Source organism: Delphinus delphis, chromosome 15 (genome assembly GCF_949987515.2).
Source record: "Delphinus delphis chromosome 15, mDelDel1.2, whole genome shotgun sequence".
Lineage (NCBI taxonomy): Eukaryota > Metazoa > Chordata > Mammalia > Artiodactyla > Delphinidae > Delphinus > Delphinus delphis.
The window spans coordinates 50,470,191-50,487,528 of NC_082697.1; the positions used below are offsets into that span (position 1 = coordinate 50,470,191).

A 17,338-nucleotide genomic window follows, 5' to 3' on the forward strand; every position below is an offset into this window, starting at 1 on the left:
TTCCCGGCAGAGGGAACTGCATATGCAAAGGCTATGAAGTAAGAAAGACCATGGCAGGTGGAAGGAGCTGATGGGGCAGAAGCTTAGAAGCGAGAGGAGCACACAGGCTCGGGGGGGGGGGGGCATGCCTCAGAGGGCCTGAACAGCTGCAGTCAGACATCTGGTCTTCATTCTAGAAGCAAAGGGGGTGGGGGAGAAGGTTGGAGTGTTTTGTTTCGTTTTGTTTTCAAAGAATGAATAAATTGCCTTCTTCATTTTTAAAAAAATAAATTTATTTATTTATTTTTGGCTGCATTGGGTCTTCGTTGCTGCGTGTGGGCTTTCTCTAGTTGCAGTGAGCAGGGGCTACTCTTAGCTGCGGTGCGAGAGCTTCTCGTTGCAGTGGCTTCTCTTTGTTGCAGAGCACGGGCTCTAGGCGTGCGGGCTTCAGTAGTTGTGGTTCGCGGGCTCTACAGCGCAGGCTCAGTAGTTGTGGCGCATGGGCTTAGTTGCTCCGCGGCATGTGGGATCTTCCCAGCCCAGGGCTCTAACCCGTGTCCCCTGCACTGGCAGGCAGATTCCTAACCACTGTGCCACCAGGGAAGTCCCATTGGAGTGTTTTAAAATAATGGGGACTGGTTTACTCTGAAGACACCCCTGTGGCTGCCGTGTGTGCAGAGAGCTCATCGCCAGAGAACAAAAGAGGTGACCTGAAGCCATCCGCTCATGAGATGGTGAAAGTTTGGACACGGTTATGTCCGGGAAGAAGAAGAAACACGTAGGGACCAGGCTGAGAACAAGGCCAGAGATCAGGGGCTGTCTTGCCTCCCCTCCTGTCCCTGCCATCCAGGACAGGCTGCCATTCCATCCCTAAGTGTGTCCCCGGTCCAGGGAGTGGGGACAGAGCTGCCAAGGCCAGTGCTCGCCACCCAGCGGGATTCCGAAGCGGAGCATGACCCCTCCTCACCATCGTTACTGCAGATTGTGCCAGCCTTCCCCCACACCCACATCAGAGGTCCGCAGCAGGGAGGAGGCTGTGGGTACGTCTCCTCGACATCTGCCCACATCTGCCACCACATTCCCACCAGCCCTGCCCCTGGCCTGGCCCATCTGATACAGACCTAAGGCCTGGGGAGCAGGGGTCACAGCCAGGTCCTGCAAGGGCCCAGGGCATGCCAGGCCTGGGCCTAAGGGGCCCTGGAGGTCATTGTCAGGGCATCTGGTGGGCATCTGGCAGACAGCACTGTGGCCAGGAGCAGGTGACAGTCATTACTGAGAGGCCCTGCATTTCTGGGGGGAGATGGATGGACAGGGCACCCCAGCCTGCCTGAGTCTGGCCTAACTTGGTTAAGAGCTGAGCTGGCAGCTGGGCTGCAGCTGGGTGTTCATTCTTGCCCATCCCCAGGGGAGGAAGCTGAATAAACACCACAAAAGTGGGGCATGGAGGGCCTGGGGGAGTGGGCATGCCCTGCAGTCTGGTAGGTGGGGCCTGTGGTGGGCAGTGCCTGGGTAGGTGACACATGGTTGTGCAGGGAGCTCCTTGGAGGCTGTTAGAAGAAACACGCTGGGACTTCCCTAGTGGTGCAGTGGATAAGAATCCACCTGCCAATGCAGGGGACACGGGTTCAATCCCTGGGCCAGGAAGATCCCACATGCTGCGGAGCAACTAAGCCGATGCGCCACAACTACTGAGCCTATGCTGTAGAGCCCATGAGCCACAACTACTGACCATTCGTGCCTAGAGCCTGTGCTCCACAACAAGAGAAGCCACCACAATGAGAAGGCCATGCACCGCAACGAAGAGTAGCCCCCGCTTGATGCAACTTGAGAAAGCCCGCACGCGACAACGAAGACCCAACTCAGTCAAATAATTAACTAATTAATTAATTAAAAAAAAAAAAAGAAACATCCTGCACACGGGAGTCACCTCATACCCACTGTCCAGAGATTCCACCAGGTTTCCAGGAGGGAGTGTTCAGTGGGCACAGGTACACAGAATTAGCTGAGGTCACGGGTGCAGCCTGAAGAACCGGACAGACACAGCTTTAATCCTGCCCCACCACTCAAGCAACCTGGGCCCTCAGTTTCCCCATTTGGAATATGGGACAACCCAGCTTGGCATCCCAGGGCTGAGAAGAGAGCCTGAGGGTGGTCTCCAGAGTCACCAGGGCTGAGCTGTATGTCACTGAGCAGGCCCCAAACCTCTCTGAGCCTAAGTTGCTCACTTGTGACAGGTGGCCAAGTTCACTGCCCACCTCGAGGGATAGACAAGGATTGGGTTTTTAACCACTCCCAGCATGAACAGTGCCCAGTAATGTTAGCTGGTAGGATTATCATCCCCGCAGGAGGTGGCACCTCCAACCCCACCCTCCAACCCTCAAGGGCACGTAGAAGAACACAGATCCAAACTTTATTTTGTAAATATTTCTCTCTGCCCAGCCCTGTGTACAGGGCCTGCTCCGGCTGGGTGACAGGCATAAATTAAGGTCACTGAGCGTCCCCAGGCAGGGCGTGGGTTCCCCAGCCCCATTAGTCCCAGCCGAAGTCCTGGCCGGTCATTTGGTAGAACTTGCGATTAAAGGGTCGGTAGAAGGCCCGCAGGCGCTGGACCATGGCCTCAGGCACACGCGGGTGGGGCCGGCCCTTGGACTTGCCCAGGCAGCGGGGACGGCCGCTGCCCTGGGCCTTCTTGAGGCAGGGGAAGCCCTTGGTGGCGTTGAAGTAGAAGTGCTTGTCTGTGACGACCCGCTTGAGACCCAAGAAGTCCTGCACGTGGCCCAGCTCCCCAGCTGGGTCGCTGACCAGGCGCTCGCCACTAACAAAGAGGAAGTGGGACAGCGGGAAGTAACGCAGCCAGTTGTCCAGGTGCTGGGCGTACAGGCCGATGCGCACGGCACTCCAGGCCGTGTCCACGGGGCCCAGGCCTCGGCGGAAGGCCAGGGTGCCGAAGCTGGGCAGGCCCGGTGTCTTGGAGAGCATCTGCGCATAGTCAGAGATGGCCCGGGTCACGGGGTTCCGCACAACCACGATTAGCTTCGTGGCCGGGGACATGCCGTGGATGCGGCGTGGGGCCTCCCGGGTCACAAAATAGCTGGGGGTCTTCTCCATGGTGATCTGCCCATCCAGGGTGCGGGGCATCAGGCTCCTGTGGGAAGGTGGGTGGAGAGGGGGGCATGAGCAGGTACTGGCTCTCCTCCAGTCCTCCCATGCTAGACCGGCCCCCAGGGGCCCGAGACTAATCTCCCCTTCCTCCAGGGAAGCCCCATACCTACAAGACAGGCGAGGCTCCCCATCTCCCCTTCCCCACCAGGCCCACCCATCCTAAGTGTCTGGGTGGGCAGCCTGGGGTGTGGGCCGTGAGGGCGCCCAGCCTCAGCACAGGCTCAAAGTAGGGGCCCATCCTCCAAGGCTATCCACACCCCTCCCAGAGCTTGACTGCACCCCAACCTTGACACTGCTGTGCCTCTCACCCCAGACCCAGCACTCCCAGACTTGCCGCCCACAAGGCTCCACCCACCATCCCCACCCCCACAGGCCCCTGCACTGTAATTACCCCAGTCACACTTTCATTAAGTGGCTGATGGTGTCCCCTGAATTAGGCCATTAGTTACTGACAAGTGTCCCCAAAAATGGGCAGCTGCCCCTCCTATCACTCCCTCCCCTGCATGGCGTCTCCCGCCTTTGGTGGCAGCCCTGCTAATTCTCCCCGACCTGGGCCCCCCAGAATGCTGAAAGCCACAGCGCAGCCCAGGACACTGGAGAGGTCATTGAGGCAGCCTGAGGATCTGTCTCAAGACCCCAGCTGCCTGGGTTGCCCAGACCCGGCTTGGAACCCATGGTGCAAGGCTGCAGCTGCAGCATTTCTGAGCAATCCTCTCATTCTGACCAGGGGTGGGGGTTGGGGGGGTGGAGGAACCTTGGAACCATCCCAAGGTTCCGGGGGAGTCGGCTGGTGACAGACCCCTGACAACCCCAAATCTGGGGAAGCCCATCCTAGCACTCCACCCAGGCAGTCCAGGGACCCTGGGTAGCATCCTGAGGCCACCCTGCCAGCCAGGTAGAACAGGGTGGGGAGGGGCAGGGTGCAGCAGCAGGGCCAGCTGAGCAAACAGCTCCAAGGGAGGGCTGGGAACTAGGTCAACAGAGGCAGAGGCTATCAGGCTCTGTGCTAGGGACGGGGTGGGGGGTGTCTCTGTCCCCCATCTCTGAAGGAGCTGCCCCCAATCCCGCTGACAGCCCTCAGGACTGGCCCCAGCCAGGAGGGTGACACACAGGACAAAATTCAGGTTTCATCCAGCCTAGTGACCCCCAGACACGAGCTTCTGAGAGACGGTCTCCTCTTCCTGCTCAGGCCAGGTGGACACTCAGGTATACAGGCACACGAGTTGGCATGCTCAGCTTGGAGGGTGGTGATGTCAGGACTGGAGAACGTGCACACATGAGTCCCAGGCATGCCGCCGGCTCCCCTGACACCACCCTCTTGGCTCGGGGGAGTGGGGTGGGCTGCAGGGTCTGCCGGCTGTGGGAGCTGCCCCTCCCCTCAAACTAAGGCCCTGGGCAGAGCTGGTCTACAGAAGTCATGGGAGATAATTCTGCTCCCGCCATGTCCCAGGAGTGATCTGGGACTCCTTCCACCCCACTCACTGCCCCACTTGAGGCTCAGAGATGGAGCAGGAAGTGTTGGGATGGATGCCGGCTGCAGCTGCTGGGAGGCGGTGTTGGCTTGGCTTCTGCTCCCAGGAATCCAGGTGGGAATTGCACCCAGCCCTCCCTGTGAATAAGTTCAAAGAGAACTTGGGTGGGAACAAGGCCAAGGGCTGAGGTTCAGGACTGCAGCCTGGGGTAGCCAGCTCAGGGAACCCCCCTTCCCACAAGAGGGAGGACAAAAGAAGGCGGATCTCCCCGCACTGGACCTCGATGCTGAGACCCACAGACATAAGCCAGTGCCGACAGACGTCATCAGAAGTCACCGCCCTCCCTTCATCACCCTCCTGAGGGAGGGAACCAGCCCTGACTGCTCTGGGACCCTCCTCACCGACCTCTGACACCCCCTTCCCATCCCTTTCCTCCCCCAGGTGCCCAGTGACCCCAGGAGCACCCTCTTTCCTTCTCCAGGCTGGGCTCACCTGGTTCTGAGTATCCCCACCCCTTCCCGCCTGCCTGGGGGGAGGGGCTGCAAGGAAGCGGGCAAAAATTAGAGGGACCTTAGCACCCACTGCTATTTTCTCTCCAAGGAAGTCAGAGGAGAGGAAGTCAGGGAGGTGCCCACAGCCCCACCGTGGAAGGGGGATGGGAACGGGGATGGGGGAGGCTGACTTTCCAGGCCCACTCTTGCCACAAACCAGCTTTGAGATCTGAGATCTTTGGGATCAATTACTCAACCTCCCCAGGCCTCAGAAGCCTGTCCCCAGCCAGCCAGGCACAGAGGAGCGGGGGATGGGGGCTTCTTGGGGGTGGGAGAGACTGGGGAGAGGATGAGAGGAACAGGACTCTGACCCCCACACGGCAAACATCTGACAAGTTGCTCTGTGGACACTCCCTCCCTGCTCATCTGGTCTGCATTTCCCTGCGGCTTCCATCCAGCCCCAGGCAACTCTCCCTCCTCTGTCTCAGCCCCACCCCCACCCCCCATCCTGCACCTCGCCTGGGCCTCATCCAGCGGGGCCTGGGACTCAGCAGAAACCAGCTATGGTTCCTGTCTGGAACAACACGGTACCAGGAGCCAAGGGGGTGGCCCTACCTGTATCCCTCCTGGTCTCTGTGCTTTTCCAAAATACTAAGGTCAAAGTACAGCCCCCACCTGCCCCCAGACAGGGCGCCCCCTTCTGAACTGAGACCTGGGGGTGTTTGTCTGTGTGACCCCAGCACCTGCCAAACAGAAGGTGCTCAATGAGTCAGTGACTAGATGAACAAATGCTGTGTGAGCTTGGGGACACTTGGGGGTCACGGTCCCCAAGAAGGAGGATCCTCAAGAGCCTGAGGGATGAGCTGAGGCCCAGGGAGGGGGACTGGTTTGGCCAAGGTCAACTTTGAGCAGCCCAGCACCCCTGCCAAGGCCAAGGGAAGGGCCAGAGTCACTGCCTGGTCACAGCCCAGTGGGAACAGGTGTCCCAGAAAGTCAACTGGGGGCACTGGCCACTGTTCCTCTTCTCACCGTCCCACACCCCCACCAAGAACAGGCTCTGGAGGCTGGGCCCAGGGTCCTGAGAGCAGACAAGGCCACCAGACCCTCCCTGCCCGGGGGCTAGGCATCCTCTTTGCAGCTGGGGAAACAGGCAGGGGTGGGCATTTTCAGAGGTTCACTGCACACTCACGGCTGGTTGGAAGGACAGTCAGGTTCAGAGGTACAGGTGCCTGTGAGCAACACCATGCCCACGTGCACACACATCAGCGCACAGCCTCGTCCCTTGGAAGGCACGTGGACACACGCACTCCAGAAGCTCAGCCCTGCACCAGCCAGTGAAGGGTCAGCACTAGCCAGCCCCGAGGGACAGCTCCAGATTAAAGGGGCGGAAGCCACGGACCTGACCCTCTGCCTCCTCTGCAGCACCCCTCCCCCCAGTGTGGTGGCTGGGCCGAGGAAGGAGAAAGTCTCCTCTACCAGACTTAAACAGGCTGCTGAATCATCCCACTCCCATCTCCGGCCTCAGGGACACCAATGTCCCAAGAGCCCCTCCCCTGTGCTGAGGATCTGACCCCGAACCTGGGTCCAGCTGGCTTCCTCTGAGGCCCCTCAGGCTCCCCAGACCAGTCCCCCAGAGCTGAAGCATGTGCCCAGGGAGGGCCTGGATAGGCTCTCAGGATCCCTGGCTGTTTGGGAGCCTTTTTAGGTCTAAACCCAATTCTAGACTCTCCTGCAGCCCCTCATTAGCCCAGCTAATGGGGTCAGTAGTGAGCTCTGAAATTTGTACTATGGTTAACAGTGTGTCCTTCCCCTTCTCCATCCTCCTCCTTTCCCCCTCCTCTTCTTCCTCTGCACAGAAGTGAGGAATTAGGGATGCTTTCAGATGCTGAAGCACTGTCAGAGTGGGGTAGTGGTTTCTCCCTGAGTGTTGAGAATGCAGGGATTCAGACAGTCAGGTCCAGGGATGGACTCACCTCCCCCGTCACCACACAACTTCCCTAGACCTCTGACAGCAGCAACCCTTCAGAGTTCATGAGCCAGAACCCCCTGTTCTCATTGGGAACCCTCCAAACCCATAAGTAATTCTGATGCAAAAAAGCAAAGATAACAAGGGTGGGGGCAGGGTGGAATCTGGGTACAGAAAAACTGGTAAACCTGGAGGTAAAAAGTCTCAGTCCTGCCACCCCCAACTCACCACTAATTCACCAGGTGACCTTGGGCAGGGTCTTCTCTGGCCCTTAGGGGCTTGGCCCAAGCTTGGGGATGAGGCTGGTGCTGTGGGGAGTGGGGTGACTCACCCTCCATCTGTAAGCTCTCATTTCCCCGAAGGAAGGGATAGAGCGCTGAGGCAGGCTTGTGCCAGACTGACAGAGGCAGAGGGCTGGGCCTCACACTCAACCTTCGTGCTAACCTCGGCAGGGAGGGGCTGGTGTTTGACCAGCCACCAGGACAGGTTACTTCAGCTGTGGCTGGGTGCTCCCCCACATTCCACCACACCCCCCAAAGCCATACTGGGTGGGAGTCAGGGCAGCTACAGAGCCCCATGACATGAGGCTGGGGTCCCAATTCCCATCCCTGGGCATTGACTCAAAGGCACCCTCCTCCTTTCTAAAGATCAGACTTTCTCCAGACACCCAGGACTATGGAGAAGGATTCCTCTCTCCAGGATCAGGGGTCTTAGGTGTGGGGAATGGGTTGACAGATACTTTCTAGGAGGCTGCAGGGAACCCGGAGACTCTTTCTTAAGGTAACTGACCAGAGTTCAGACACGTTCCCCTCAGTGATGCAGGGGAGAGGGCCAACTGAGCATGAAGCATTTCTAAAGCACCTCAGACCCCACAGGCTCCAAACTACTTCTCGCTGGAATCGCACTCTAGCCCCGAACCAGGGCTTTCCCTGGAGTTTTCAAAGTTTCTGGGAGTCCGTGGCCAGTGACCGACCCTCTTTTCCATAAAACCTGCTGCAGGAGGGCCGCGTCCTCCCGGCCAAGCCTCAGCCCCCACGCAGGCTGGTCTCAGCCCCTGAAGATGCCTGGAGTCCTCGCCCCGCGGGGTCCCCAGTGAGACCCCTGGGGCACACCACGCGGTTTCCCGGAAGGCACCCGCCAGGAAGCCGATGGGGCGGACGGGACGAGCGCTCACCGGTACCAGGCGAGGCCGCGCTCGTAGCACCTGTCGAAGAAGTGGGGCTCCGAGCCGAGTGCGCGGACGTCGGGGTGCAGCCGCAGAAACTCCAGCAGAGCGCGCGTGCCGCCCTTCTTCACGCCCACGATAAGCGCCTGCGGGAAGCGCCGGCGGCCCGAGCCACTGGCCACCGGCAGGCCGGACGTTCCGGGGCTGCGGGCTGCGCGGGGCGGCTCGGCGGGCGCGGGGGCTGGCACGGGGATGCGGCCGGCCGGCGGGCAGCGTCCGGGGAGAGCGCAAAGGCAGTAGGCTCCGAGCACCAGAGCGGCGAACAGCAGAGGCGCACGGGGCGCCCGAAGCGTGGCCCCAGGCCCGCCCCCGGCTCCCTGGCTGCCTCCTGCCCCGCCGCCCAGGCCGCCGCTACCTGCCATGGGGCCACACCGCTCCCAGGCCTGGGAGCGGGGGCTGCAGGAGGGCGCACATCCCCGCCCGCGCCGCGCTCAGTCCGCTTGCGCCCGGCTTCTGCTCTGCGCCCCACTGCCCAGTCTTCTGGGAGCCGGGAGGGACCAGTGCTAGGGCGGGCTGCCCCGCCCAGCCCAGAGGCCCCGCCCCGCTTGAACCACTGCTCCACCCGGGACTCGCCGGCACCTACGGGCGCCGCGGCGCGACTCCGAGCCTCAGTGACTAGCCGGACGCGCCCGCTCGGAGACCCCAGGCCCCAGCCCGCTCAGGATGCGGCGGCTGCAGATTGGGACGCAGGACGGTGACAGGACTGAGCTGCTGGCCAAAAGACCCGCTCTTAGAGGGCCGATCGCTGCCCTCCCTGACGAGGGCAACGCGGCAGGTGCGCGGGAGGAACAAGCGGGCCAAGAAGTCGCGTGCACCTGGCCCTAGTGAGCAGAGGGGTTCCGGGAAGGTGGAGGGAAGTCTGCGGCGGGAATGGGGCGCATCTTGCTGATAGTTGGCTTGCCATTGCCATGCGTCAGGGTCACGGGCAGGGCGGTTGAAGAGGACTAGCCAAGTTGATTCCCATTTTAAAGTCTGGGAGACAGGCTCAGGGAGGACAGGCGTCTTTCCCGAGGGCCCAGTGAAATTCAGACCTCAGTCTTCTGACCCTTTTTACCATGTCACACGGTCTGTCTGTGCAGCCTAGTCCACCTGGTGTTGCCCTGGGATGTCAGTGACCCATCTCTGGCACTGGCAAAGCGGCTCCTATTGGAGATGTGAAGGATTCAGGAGACCTGTGCTGGGGAAACTAGAAGGAGGAGCCGGGGTCCTGTCCTAGGAGCTTCCTCTGAGGGGCAGGGAGACTCAGGGGCCACTCCCAGTAATGAGACCTGCTGGGCGCTGGACACTCTGCGGGAGTTTTACACACCCCCAGGCTCACTGAACCCCCAGCCCAGCACAAAGAAGGCAGAGGAGAGCTGGCTGGGAGAAGGTGAGCACAGCCCCAGGTAGAGACAGAATGGAACCCATGTCCTGCCTTTGCCTCTACCCCAGGCTTCCTGGCCTCAGGGTTGGTGCAGGTGGGCATGGGCTCCCCGAAGAGGCCAGCCTTCCTCCAGCCAATGCCCAGAGACTACTGCCCTGGCTTCTGCTGGTTAATGGGCTGTTCCTGAGCCTAATGGTATCTGGATCTAAGGGCAACCTGGAGCACTTCCCCAGGGCAGGGGCCTCCATGACCCACCCAGAGGTAGCCTTGGCCGGAAGAGGGCTCTGCAGAGCCAGTGGGGTGAAGACCACTGACCAGGCCCTCAGCCCAGTTCCCAGACGCCATGCCTGCATCTGCTTGTCAGGGCATGACTCAGCCAGGAGCCCTGTCTGTGGGGTGTTGGCACAGCGCTGTCTGGGGTACATGCCGGCACATGCAGGGTCACAGGAAGTTCTTCTTCTGGTCTAGCTTAAAATGGGATTTGTTCCAGACAGTCTGGTTCTCCTTAGAGCCACCCACTCCACCTGCAGCACCCACCCAGAGCCTCAGCAGCCACCACTCAGGGCTCCAAATTCCAGCTTTAAAACCTGATGGCCCCTCTATCTCCCTGCCCAGCACAGGCACTGGCTAGGCACCCCCTAGCCTTCGCTCATGCTGTTCTCCCTGCTGGGAATGCCTTTTCCTTAGTCCCGCCCCCCACCACACACACACACACACACACACACACACACGCACACACACACACACTCACACACACACAGATACACCTTGAGGACTTTCCAGGAAGAACTTACCAAGAACAGCAGGACACCAAACATGCTGGGGGTGGGGGAGTGAGGTCCAGGGACAAGAGTCAGCTTGGTGTTTGGCATCTGATCCCCTCTCTCCACCCACCATCTTGTTCTCAGGTGAGGGGTGGGTGCAAATCTAAGGACATCCAGGATGGCAGCCTTGGGAAGTTTGTTCACCAGTGTACCTCACAGAGCCTGGTACCTGATAGGCACTCAATAGAGACGAGCCAGTGGAAGGATGGGAGTGGAGAGAGAGGCTGAAGAAGGCTTTCTAGAGTAGGTGATTGTCAGGCAAGGAGCAGGACAGCATCCCAGTCGGCTGGGGAAAGGCCCAGCAGCAGAGAGCATAGTGATGGGATGGGGGTGGTGAGGAGGAGGAATGGGGTAGAGCCGAGGCTCATCCCTGGGGAGTGGGTCCCAGCCTCATCTTTCTCTAGCACATGGCCTCAGGCTCCTACCAGCCTAAACCTCTGGTCCCTAAAATAGAAACCTGACTCTGAAGGAAGAGCTTCATTGAAATGCAATTCCCATAACATGCAATTCGGCCATTTAGTTTCTCAAATTCAATGGTTTTCAGTATATCCACAGTGTTGTACAACCATCACAATAAATTTCAGAACATATTCATCACCCCAAAGAGAAATCCCATACCCGTTAGAAGTCACTCCCTGTTCTCCCCCACCCAGCCCCTGGCAACCACTAAGCTACTTTCTGTCTCTGTGAATTTGTCTCTTCTCCACATTTCATATAAGTGGAATCATACATTATGTGGCCTTTAGCAACTGGCTTCTTTCACTCAGCATAGTGTGTTCAAGGATCATGTATGTTGTAGTGTGTGTGTGTCAATGCTTCATTCCTTTTTAGGGCTGAATAGTATTCCACTGTATGGATGGATCACATTCTGTTTATCTATTCATCAGTCAATGGACACTTCAGTTTTATCCACCTTTTGGTTATTGAGAATCATGCTGCTGTGAATGTTGATTTACAAGTTCTTTTGTGGACATATGTTTCATTTCTCTTGGGTATATACCTAGGAGTGGAATTGCTGGGTAGACAGTAACTACATTTAGCCTTTTATGAAGAGTCCTTTTGAAGGTTAAATCTGGGAATTTCAGAATCTACATCTCCATGATCCTCACCCCCAGAGCTGCTGCCTTCCCTCCTCCCCAGGATGTCTGAGTTGCTCCTCCACTCTGCCTCTGCCCTGCTTTGCCATCAGAGTCCAACCCCAGCTCCCCGCTGTGTGATCTAGGGACAGTGAATCCCCCTCTCTGAGCCACAAGGTGAAAAGTCAGTTTGGGGCCCCAAAAGAGACCAGGCCATGGGGGCACAGGGTGGGTGGCTGTCCCTGTGCCCTGAGAGGGTGGCTCAACTCCTGCCCTGTCTGGTCGCACCTCCTATCAAGAGAAAACAGGTGTCAGCCAGGCGCTTCTGCCCAGCCTGATCTCCCCTGGGGCCCCTCGGCTTTGAGGGCTCCACATGGCCCAATTTCAATTCCCCTTTCACCTTGTCTGGACCCCCATGCAGGATGGCCAGGCAGAGGTTCCTCCTTAGGCCAGCCATCAGACAAGCAAATAAGTCAGGTTTGATGTGGCGGCCAGGCAGGAACAGGGAGAATGTGGGAGAGGAGATGGGCTGAGCTGCACAGGCTGCTGGGTCACATACACATCATCTCTGGGGGAGATGACAAGGGGGGCCAGAGCAGAGGGGATCAGAGAGGGCAGGTCTAGAAAGGGAGTCCTGAGGAGCAAGGTCATGGTGGGAGGAAGGCCCAGCCTGGCCTCACAAATGCATGACCCAGCTACCCAGCTATGTCTGTGTCTCCTTCACAGACTCTAATTATTTCCCTGTGGGTGATTTTGATCCCCATCTATCTCCTCCACCTACCCATGAGCTCTGCAAGGGCAGGGATGGGGTCAGTCTTGAGCCCTGCTGTGGCTCCATGCCTAAGCATGGTGAGTGCTTATGAATGTTTGTTGAGTGACTGAGTAACTGACTCTGTGTGTATGTCTGAGAGAGTCTAGGTGTGGACCCCTCTCCCACGCCCCTCTCCGTCTCCTTCCCAGCCTGTCCCCTCCGCAGAGTGGGCACCCCCAGCCTAGGCCCCCACAGCATCGCAGGGTGTGCAAGCAGCTGCCCCACTCTGGAAAATGATTAATAACACCGTGCAGTCCCTCCCTTTGTGGGGGACAGCTGGGGGAGATTTCACACATTCGGGCCTTCCAGAAACTTCCTCCCCTAGAACCACACCCTTACCCCCCAGACCCACTCCCACAGCCTGCTGGGATTCCTCAGCCTGCAAGGGGAGCCGAGGGGAGGGGGCTGCGACCAAGGGCGGGCCCAGCTGTCCTTGATTTGTGTGGGATTTTTCCACTTGAGATACCGGATTTGCCCGAGCACATTGAGGATGCAATTTCCTCCTGGGGAGGGACCCCTAAGAGACGTCTACCCACCTACCCCCAGAGCCCAGTTCAGCCTGGTAGGGAACAAGGGGGCCAGGAGGCCATGGGGAGTGGGGTGGGGGGGGGTCGTGCAGCACAGTACAGAGCTGACAGCAAGAACTTTTTAGGCGATGAAGGCTGATTCAATCCCAGCTCTACCCCTCCTAGCAGGTGACCTCGACAGGTATCCAGCCTCTCTGAGCTTCATTTTCCTACTTTATAAAACAAAGATGACACCAGCCCCCACCTCTTTGGGTGCCTGGCTTCTAAGCTCTTTATGATTAGGAGGTAGTGGACATGTGACAGTGACCCTGGCACAAGAAGGGGTGCCCTGAAGCTGCTCCCACGCTGAAAGACCTAAGTACTTCATAATTCATCCTCCTGGGGTCCAGGCTGGAGAGGAAAGGCCTCCCTAGTCTCAAGGTGTCCAGCCAGTCTGGCTTGCTGGAACCCAGGGTCTTATTCCTGGTGACCAGCTAGATGTGGGGACACCATGGGACACAAGGGTTTGCCAGGGCAGACAATATTTCCAGCATCAGGAAGGACATATGAAGGGCCCCTTGGCAAGGAGTGGGGAGGAGCGAGGGCTTCCCCAGCCACCCTGAGTGGTCACACACATGCATGGAGCCTGCCTAGGGCTCCAGGGTTTGCCAGAAGGAGCCAGACACCTCTCCTGCACAGGGATGGCCCCCAGCTTGCTTCCAGCCACCCTCACTCCTTTCCCTTGGGTCTTCCTGGAGGGCTCAGCACAGACAGAGGGCCGTTTGCCACAGGCCCCTGCTTCTCCAGGAGAGGGCAGGGCTCCGGGTTCTCAGGATGCACAACTGGGCCTGCAAATTGCTTCCCACCCACCAGCCTGGCCCAGCTCAATTTACAACAATCCTTCTTGGCTGGCAGTCCCAGCCCTGCAAAGAGAAGGGCTGGTAACAGCCTTTATACCCAAGGTGAATCTAAAGGGGGAAGAAAGGAGGGTCAGACAGAAACAGGACTCCCTCTGTCCCCACCCCATCCCCACCTCCTCCAGCTTCACAGCCCCACGCCAGGCCTCTGGGCGTAGGAGCCTCTTGGCATCATGGGGAAGGCTGGGAATCATCTAAGAGGCCCCACATTAAGACACTGGGGCTCTGTGGCCAGGTCTGTCCGCCTGTGCCCTGGTGAGGGTCCCCATGGACTGGAAGCTGACTGTGAGCACGTTCTGTCAGAAGCAAGGGACCCGGCGCAGGCTCAGGAACCCCACGCTCTGCAGAGGGCACACGACCATGGGCGTGTACACACACACACACACACACAGAGGCAGGAGTGGGGTTCAGAGACCTGCTGCCCGGCCCCAGCCACTGTCCCCCACCCAGTGTGGAGAGCCCCAAGTTTGAACCTCCCTGACACGAGTGACCTACTCACAGGTGCACAGCCAGCACAGCCAGTGAACAGTACCCCCACGGAGGGCCACACTCCATCCCCCCGCAATTCCAGGAGAAACACCCCATGCCCACAGTTGGCAAGACAGACATACAGACAGGTATGCAGCCAGTCTTGTTCAGCTGGGGCTCAGGAAGACCCAGAACCCAGAGCCCAGGGCCGAGCATCTTGGGGCAGGTGCCTGGCACTCTGCCCTGCTCCCCGCCAGACCCCTCCCTAAGCGGCAGGCTTCCTGCTCTGACAACAGGACCTTCAAAATTGACTCCCACCCCCTTCTCAGAGAACAATGACTCCTATACCAGTCAGCGCTGTCCTTCCTCTGACTCTAGCTTCCCTGTCCTCCCCCAACTTCCAGACACACCCCAGGGGCTCCGGTCTCAGAGATGGGGTACAAAAAACCTCACACTCTTGAGACTACGGGACCAAAAAGCCACTGCAGTCGGAGATGGGAGGGGGAGCCCAGGGCCACAGGCAGACTGCATCTCGGGGTGAGGTGGGGCAGAGCCCACAGGGCCCGCCTCGTCTCTGCTCCAGCCTCCGGCAGTGCAGCCACCAAGCCTTTTGCAGCCAAGAAGAGCTTGTAAATGTCCTAGTTGGAGATGAAACATGATAAGACATGAAACCAGGGGCTGAACCATGGATAATCTCCACGGTTTTACAAGGAACAAATCACACCTAGAGACAGGTGCTGGGGGTGCTGAGGGCCTGGGGTGGAAGGAGCTTATAGACAGGTAACCCTCAGTCCCCTCCCCAGCAGCCTCCCCTCCTGTCTGCTTGGGAGGCCCACCAACTGTCTTCCCTGGGCTTCTTGCCCCTAAGCTCCTTAAGCAGAGCCCTAGTGCCCAGGGCCAGGGGAGAGTGACAGGTGGTCCCGGGGTTCCTGCATCCACCAGGGCACAGATTCACTCATGCAGATGTGTGGTTTGCTCATCCTGAGACTGTGCAGCCCCTGCAGAGGGAGCAAGCAGAAGGCAGTGCAGTTTGATTCACATTCACCTGATTCTACCTCGGGCAGCACCCCTTCAGGGCTTTGTGTTTGGGGTAGGGAACAAGATTACCCCATTCTAGAATGGACTCTGGCTGGCCTAGAGGCCCAGGTGCAGGGGTTTGGGTGCGGGGGCTGTGGGTAATAAAAACAACATAGTTATGATTAAAACAAAACACTGCTATCATTTGTGGAGTGGGAAATCAAGACAGTGGGGGGGTTCTGTGGAGCCTCAGCAAGCAGAGCCAGTGGGAACCCCTGAGGGAAGTTACCTGGTCTGATGATTATTTTGCAAAGACCACACCGGTTGGGACAGCTGAGAGCTGTCACTATTGTGGGGGAGAGAAATGGGCAAAGATGCATGGGAAGTGGAACTCCAGGACGTGGTGCTCCCGGGGTGGGCCAGGGTGGCAGCAGGTACAATGAAGGCGTGGAAGGGCCACAGCCAGAGGAGGTTGGGGGCATCAGAGCAGGCGGGTCCCACCCAGCTGCCCTGGAGAAGGGGCTGAGGCTTGCTGGGGCTGGGAGCGTCCTGTCTCCACCTTCCCCCAGCCCCCAGCTCTGTCCCGCTCCTGCTGACTCCGGAGGGGGCACCCTGGGCCTCGACTGCTCGCCCCGCACTAGTCACCGTCTTGAAGCCCACCATATGCGGCCCCACCATCACCGGTCGCCGCACCCTCGTACGCCAAGAAGCCTCGGCCTGTGCGCCGGGCACTGGCATGTTGGGCGGGCGCGACCTGGGGGCCAGGTGATGCCGGCGCCGACCACTGGGTGCCGCGGGGAAGCGCTGCCGGGGCGCGGGGCTGGGCTGGGACAGTGCGGGTCGCGGGCGTCACGAGGGGCACCGGGTCGGGCTGGGGCCGGGGCGCAGGACGGCGGAGTAGGGGACGCAGAGCCGGGCTGGGGTGCGAGGCCACTGGGGCGCGAGGTGCGGTTAGGGCGCGAGGACCCGGCCCGAGTGGGGGTCACAGGAAGGGGCGCGGCGTGCGGGGAGCTGGGCGCAGGGACCCGCCCAGACCGTCAGAGCTGTCGCCGCAGCGCCCCCGGCGGCACTACGGGGAACTGCAGCACCGCTCAGGCCCCAGCGCTCCTGGGGCCTGAGCGGCCCCTGCTGGTCCGTCCTGCACACGGTCCCTAGGCCCACTCCCAGAGGAGGGGGCCTTGAGGAACGGTTGACTCAGAAGGGGGTCATAGCGCTAGGCCCCCTACCAGGGCCTTGTACGGGGGTGGGGGCACGGTGGATGACTTGGCGGTGACCGCAGACTTCTCCGGGCTGCCGCTTCCACTTGCCGGCCCTGCCCACGTGCCCGCATGAGGTCAGGGGGTCCTGAGACCTACCCACAGGACCTGCCCTGAGCAGCACTCCCCCCAGGGTCACGGCTTTCCCTGGCAATTGTCACTCAGAAGAAAGGAAAGCCTTGGATGAGCGGAAGTCCCAGTCATTGTCAATTCACTTGTCTGTCCCACGTTTATTGAGCTCCCCTCTGAGCCGGTCCCTGCCTCCAGGCTGGGGATCAGCAGAGTCCCAGACAGATTTCTTCTTTCTCCCACTGGTCCCCTGCCCAAGGTGCCCTGCCCTGCCGTGCTGTGCCTGGGCCTGCTGGCTGCTGTTGGCTGGTGTCGGCAGAGCACTAGGAGCTGTCTGCTCCCAAATGCAACACTTGGCTCCAAAGGTCGTGTCCTAGGGGCTCCACCTGGCAAGGAAGGGGGCACGGGTAGGGAGCAGAGGGGGATGGGCTCTCAAAAAGCCTTTTGTTTCTCAAGAAGCAACTGGGGCTGCAAGCCAGAGGTTATGATGTAACCCAGCAGCGGGGGGAGGGGTGGGTGACATGATTCTACCCAGCCCTTGGCAGAGACACTGCCCGGGGCCATCCATTTCCAGGCTCACGATGTGAGGGGACCTCGGGGTCCTGGGGCTCACCCTCCTCATTCCCCTTCTCCAAGGACACTGCTTGCCAGCTCTCACCCCCCCAGTTAACCACCATGTACAAATGAGCATGGGGCCCCTGGGGTGCAGGCAGCCAGGCACTGCTGCTCACAGTTC

At 59.5% G+C, this 17,338-nt stretch overlaps 1 protein-coding gene across 1 annotated transcript; it reads right to left on the minus strand.

Moving 5' to 3' along the window:
- Window positions 1-2,381: 2,381 nt before the first annotated feature.
- Window positions 2,382-8,810, minus strand: HS3ST6 (heparan sulfate-glucosamine 3-sulfotransferase 6). The gene is made up of 2 exons (XM_060031489.1): window positions 8,245-8,810; window positions 2,382-3,124 (listed from the first exon to the last, which is right to left on the minus strand). Exons 1-2 carry the CDS (start codon window positions 8,655-8,657, stop codon window positions 2,509-2,511), a joined length of 1,029 nt encoding a protein of 342 aa, XP_059887472.1. The 5' UTR covers window positions 8,658-8,810; the 3' UTR covers window positions 2,382-2,508.
- Window positions 8,811-17,338: the final 8,528 nt, after the last annotated feature.

Bases quoted from the DNA above. Each gene is read 5' to 3' on its own strand.
- HS3ST6 (XM_060031489.1), bottom strand. From the start codon at position 8,657: ATGGCAGGTAGCGGCGGCCTGGGCGGCGGGGCAGGAGGCAGCCAGGGA. The intron at 3,125-8,244 runs GTGAGCGCTCGT...ACCTTCCCACAG, and splicing joins CGCGGCCTCGCCTGGTACCG to GAGCCTGATGCCCCGCACCC.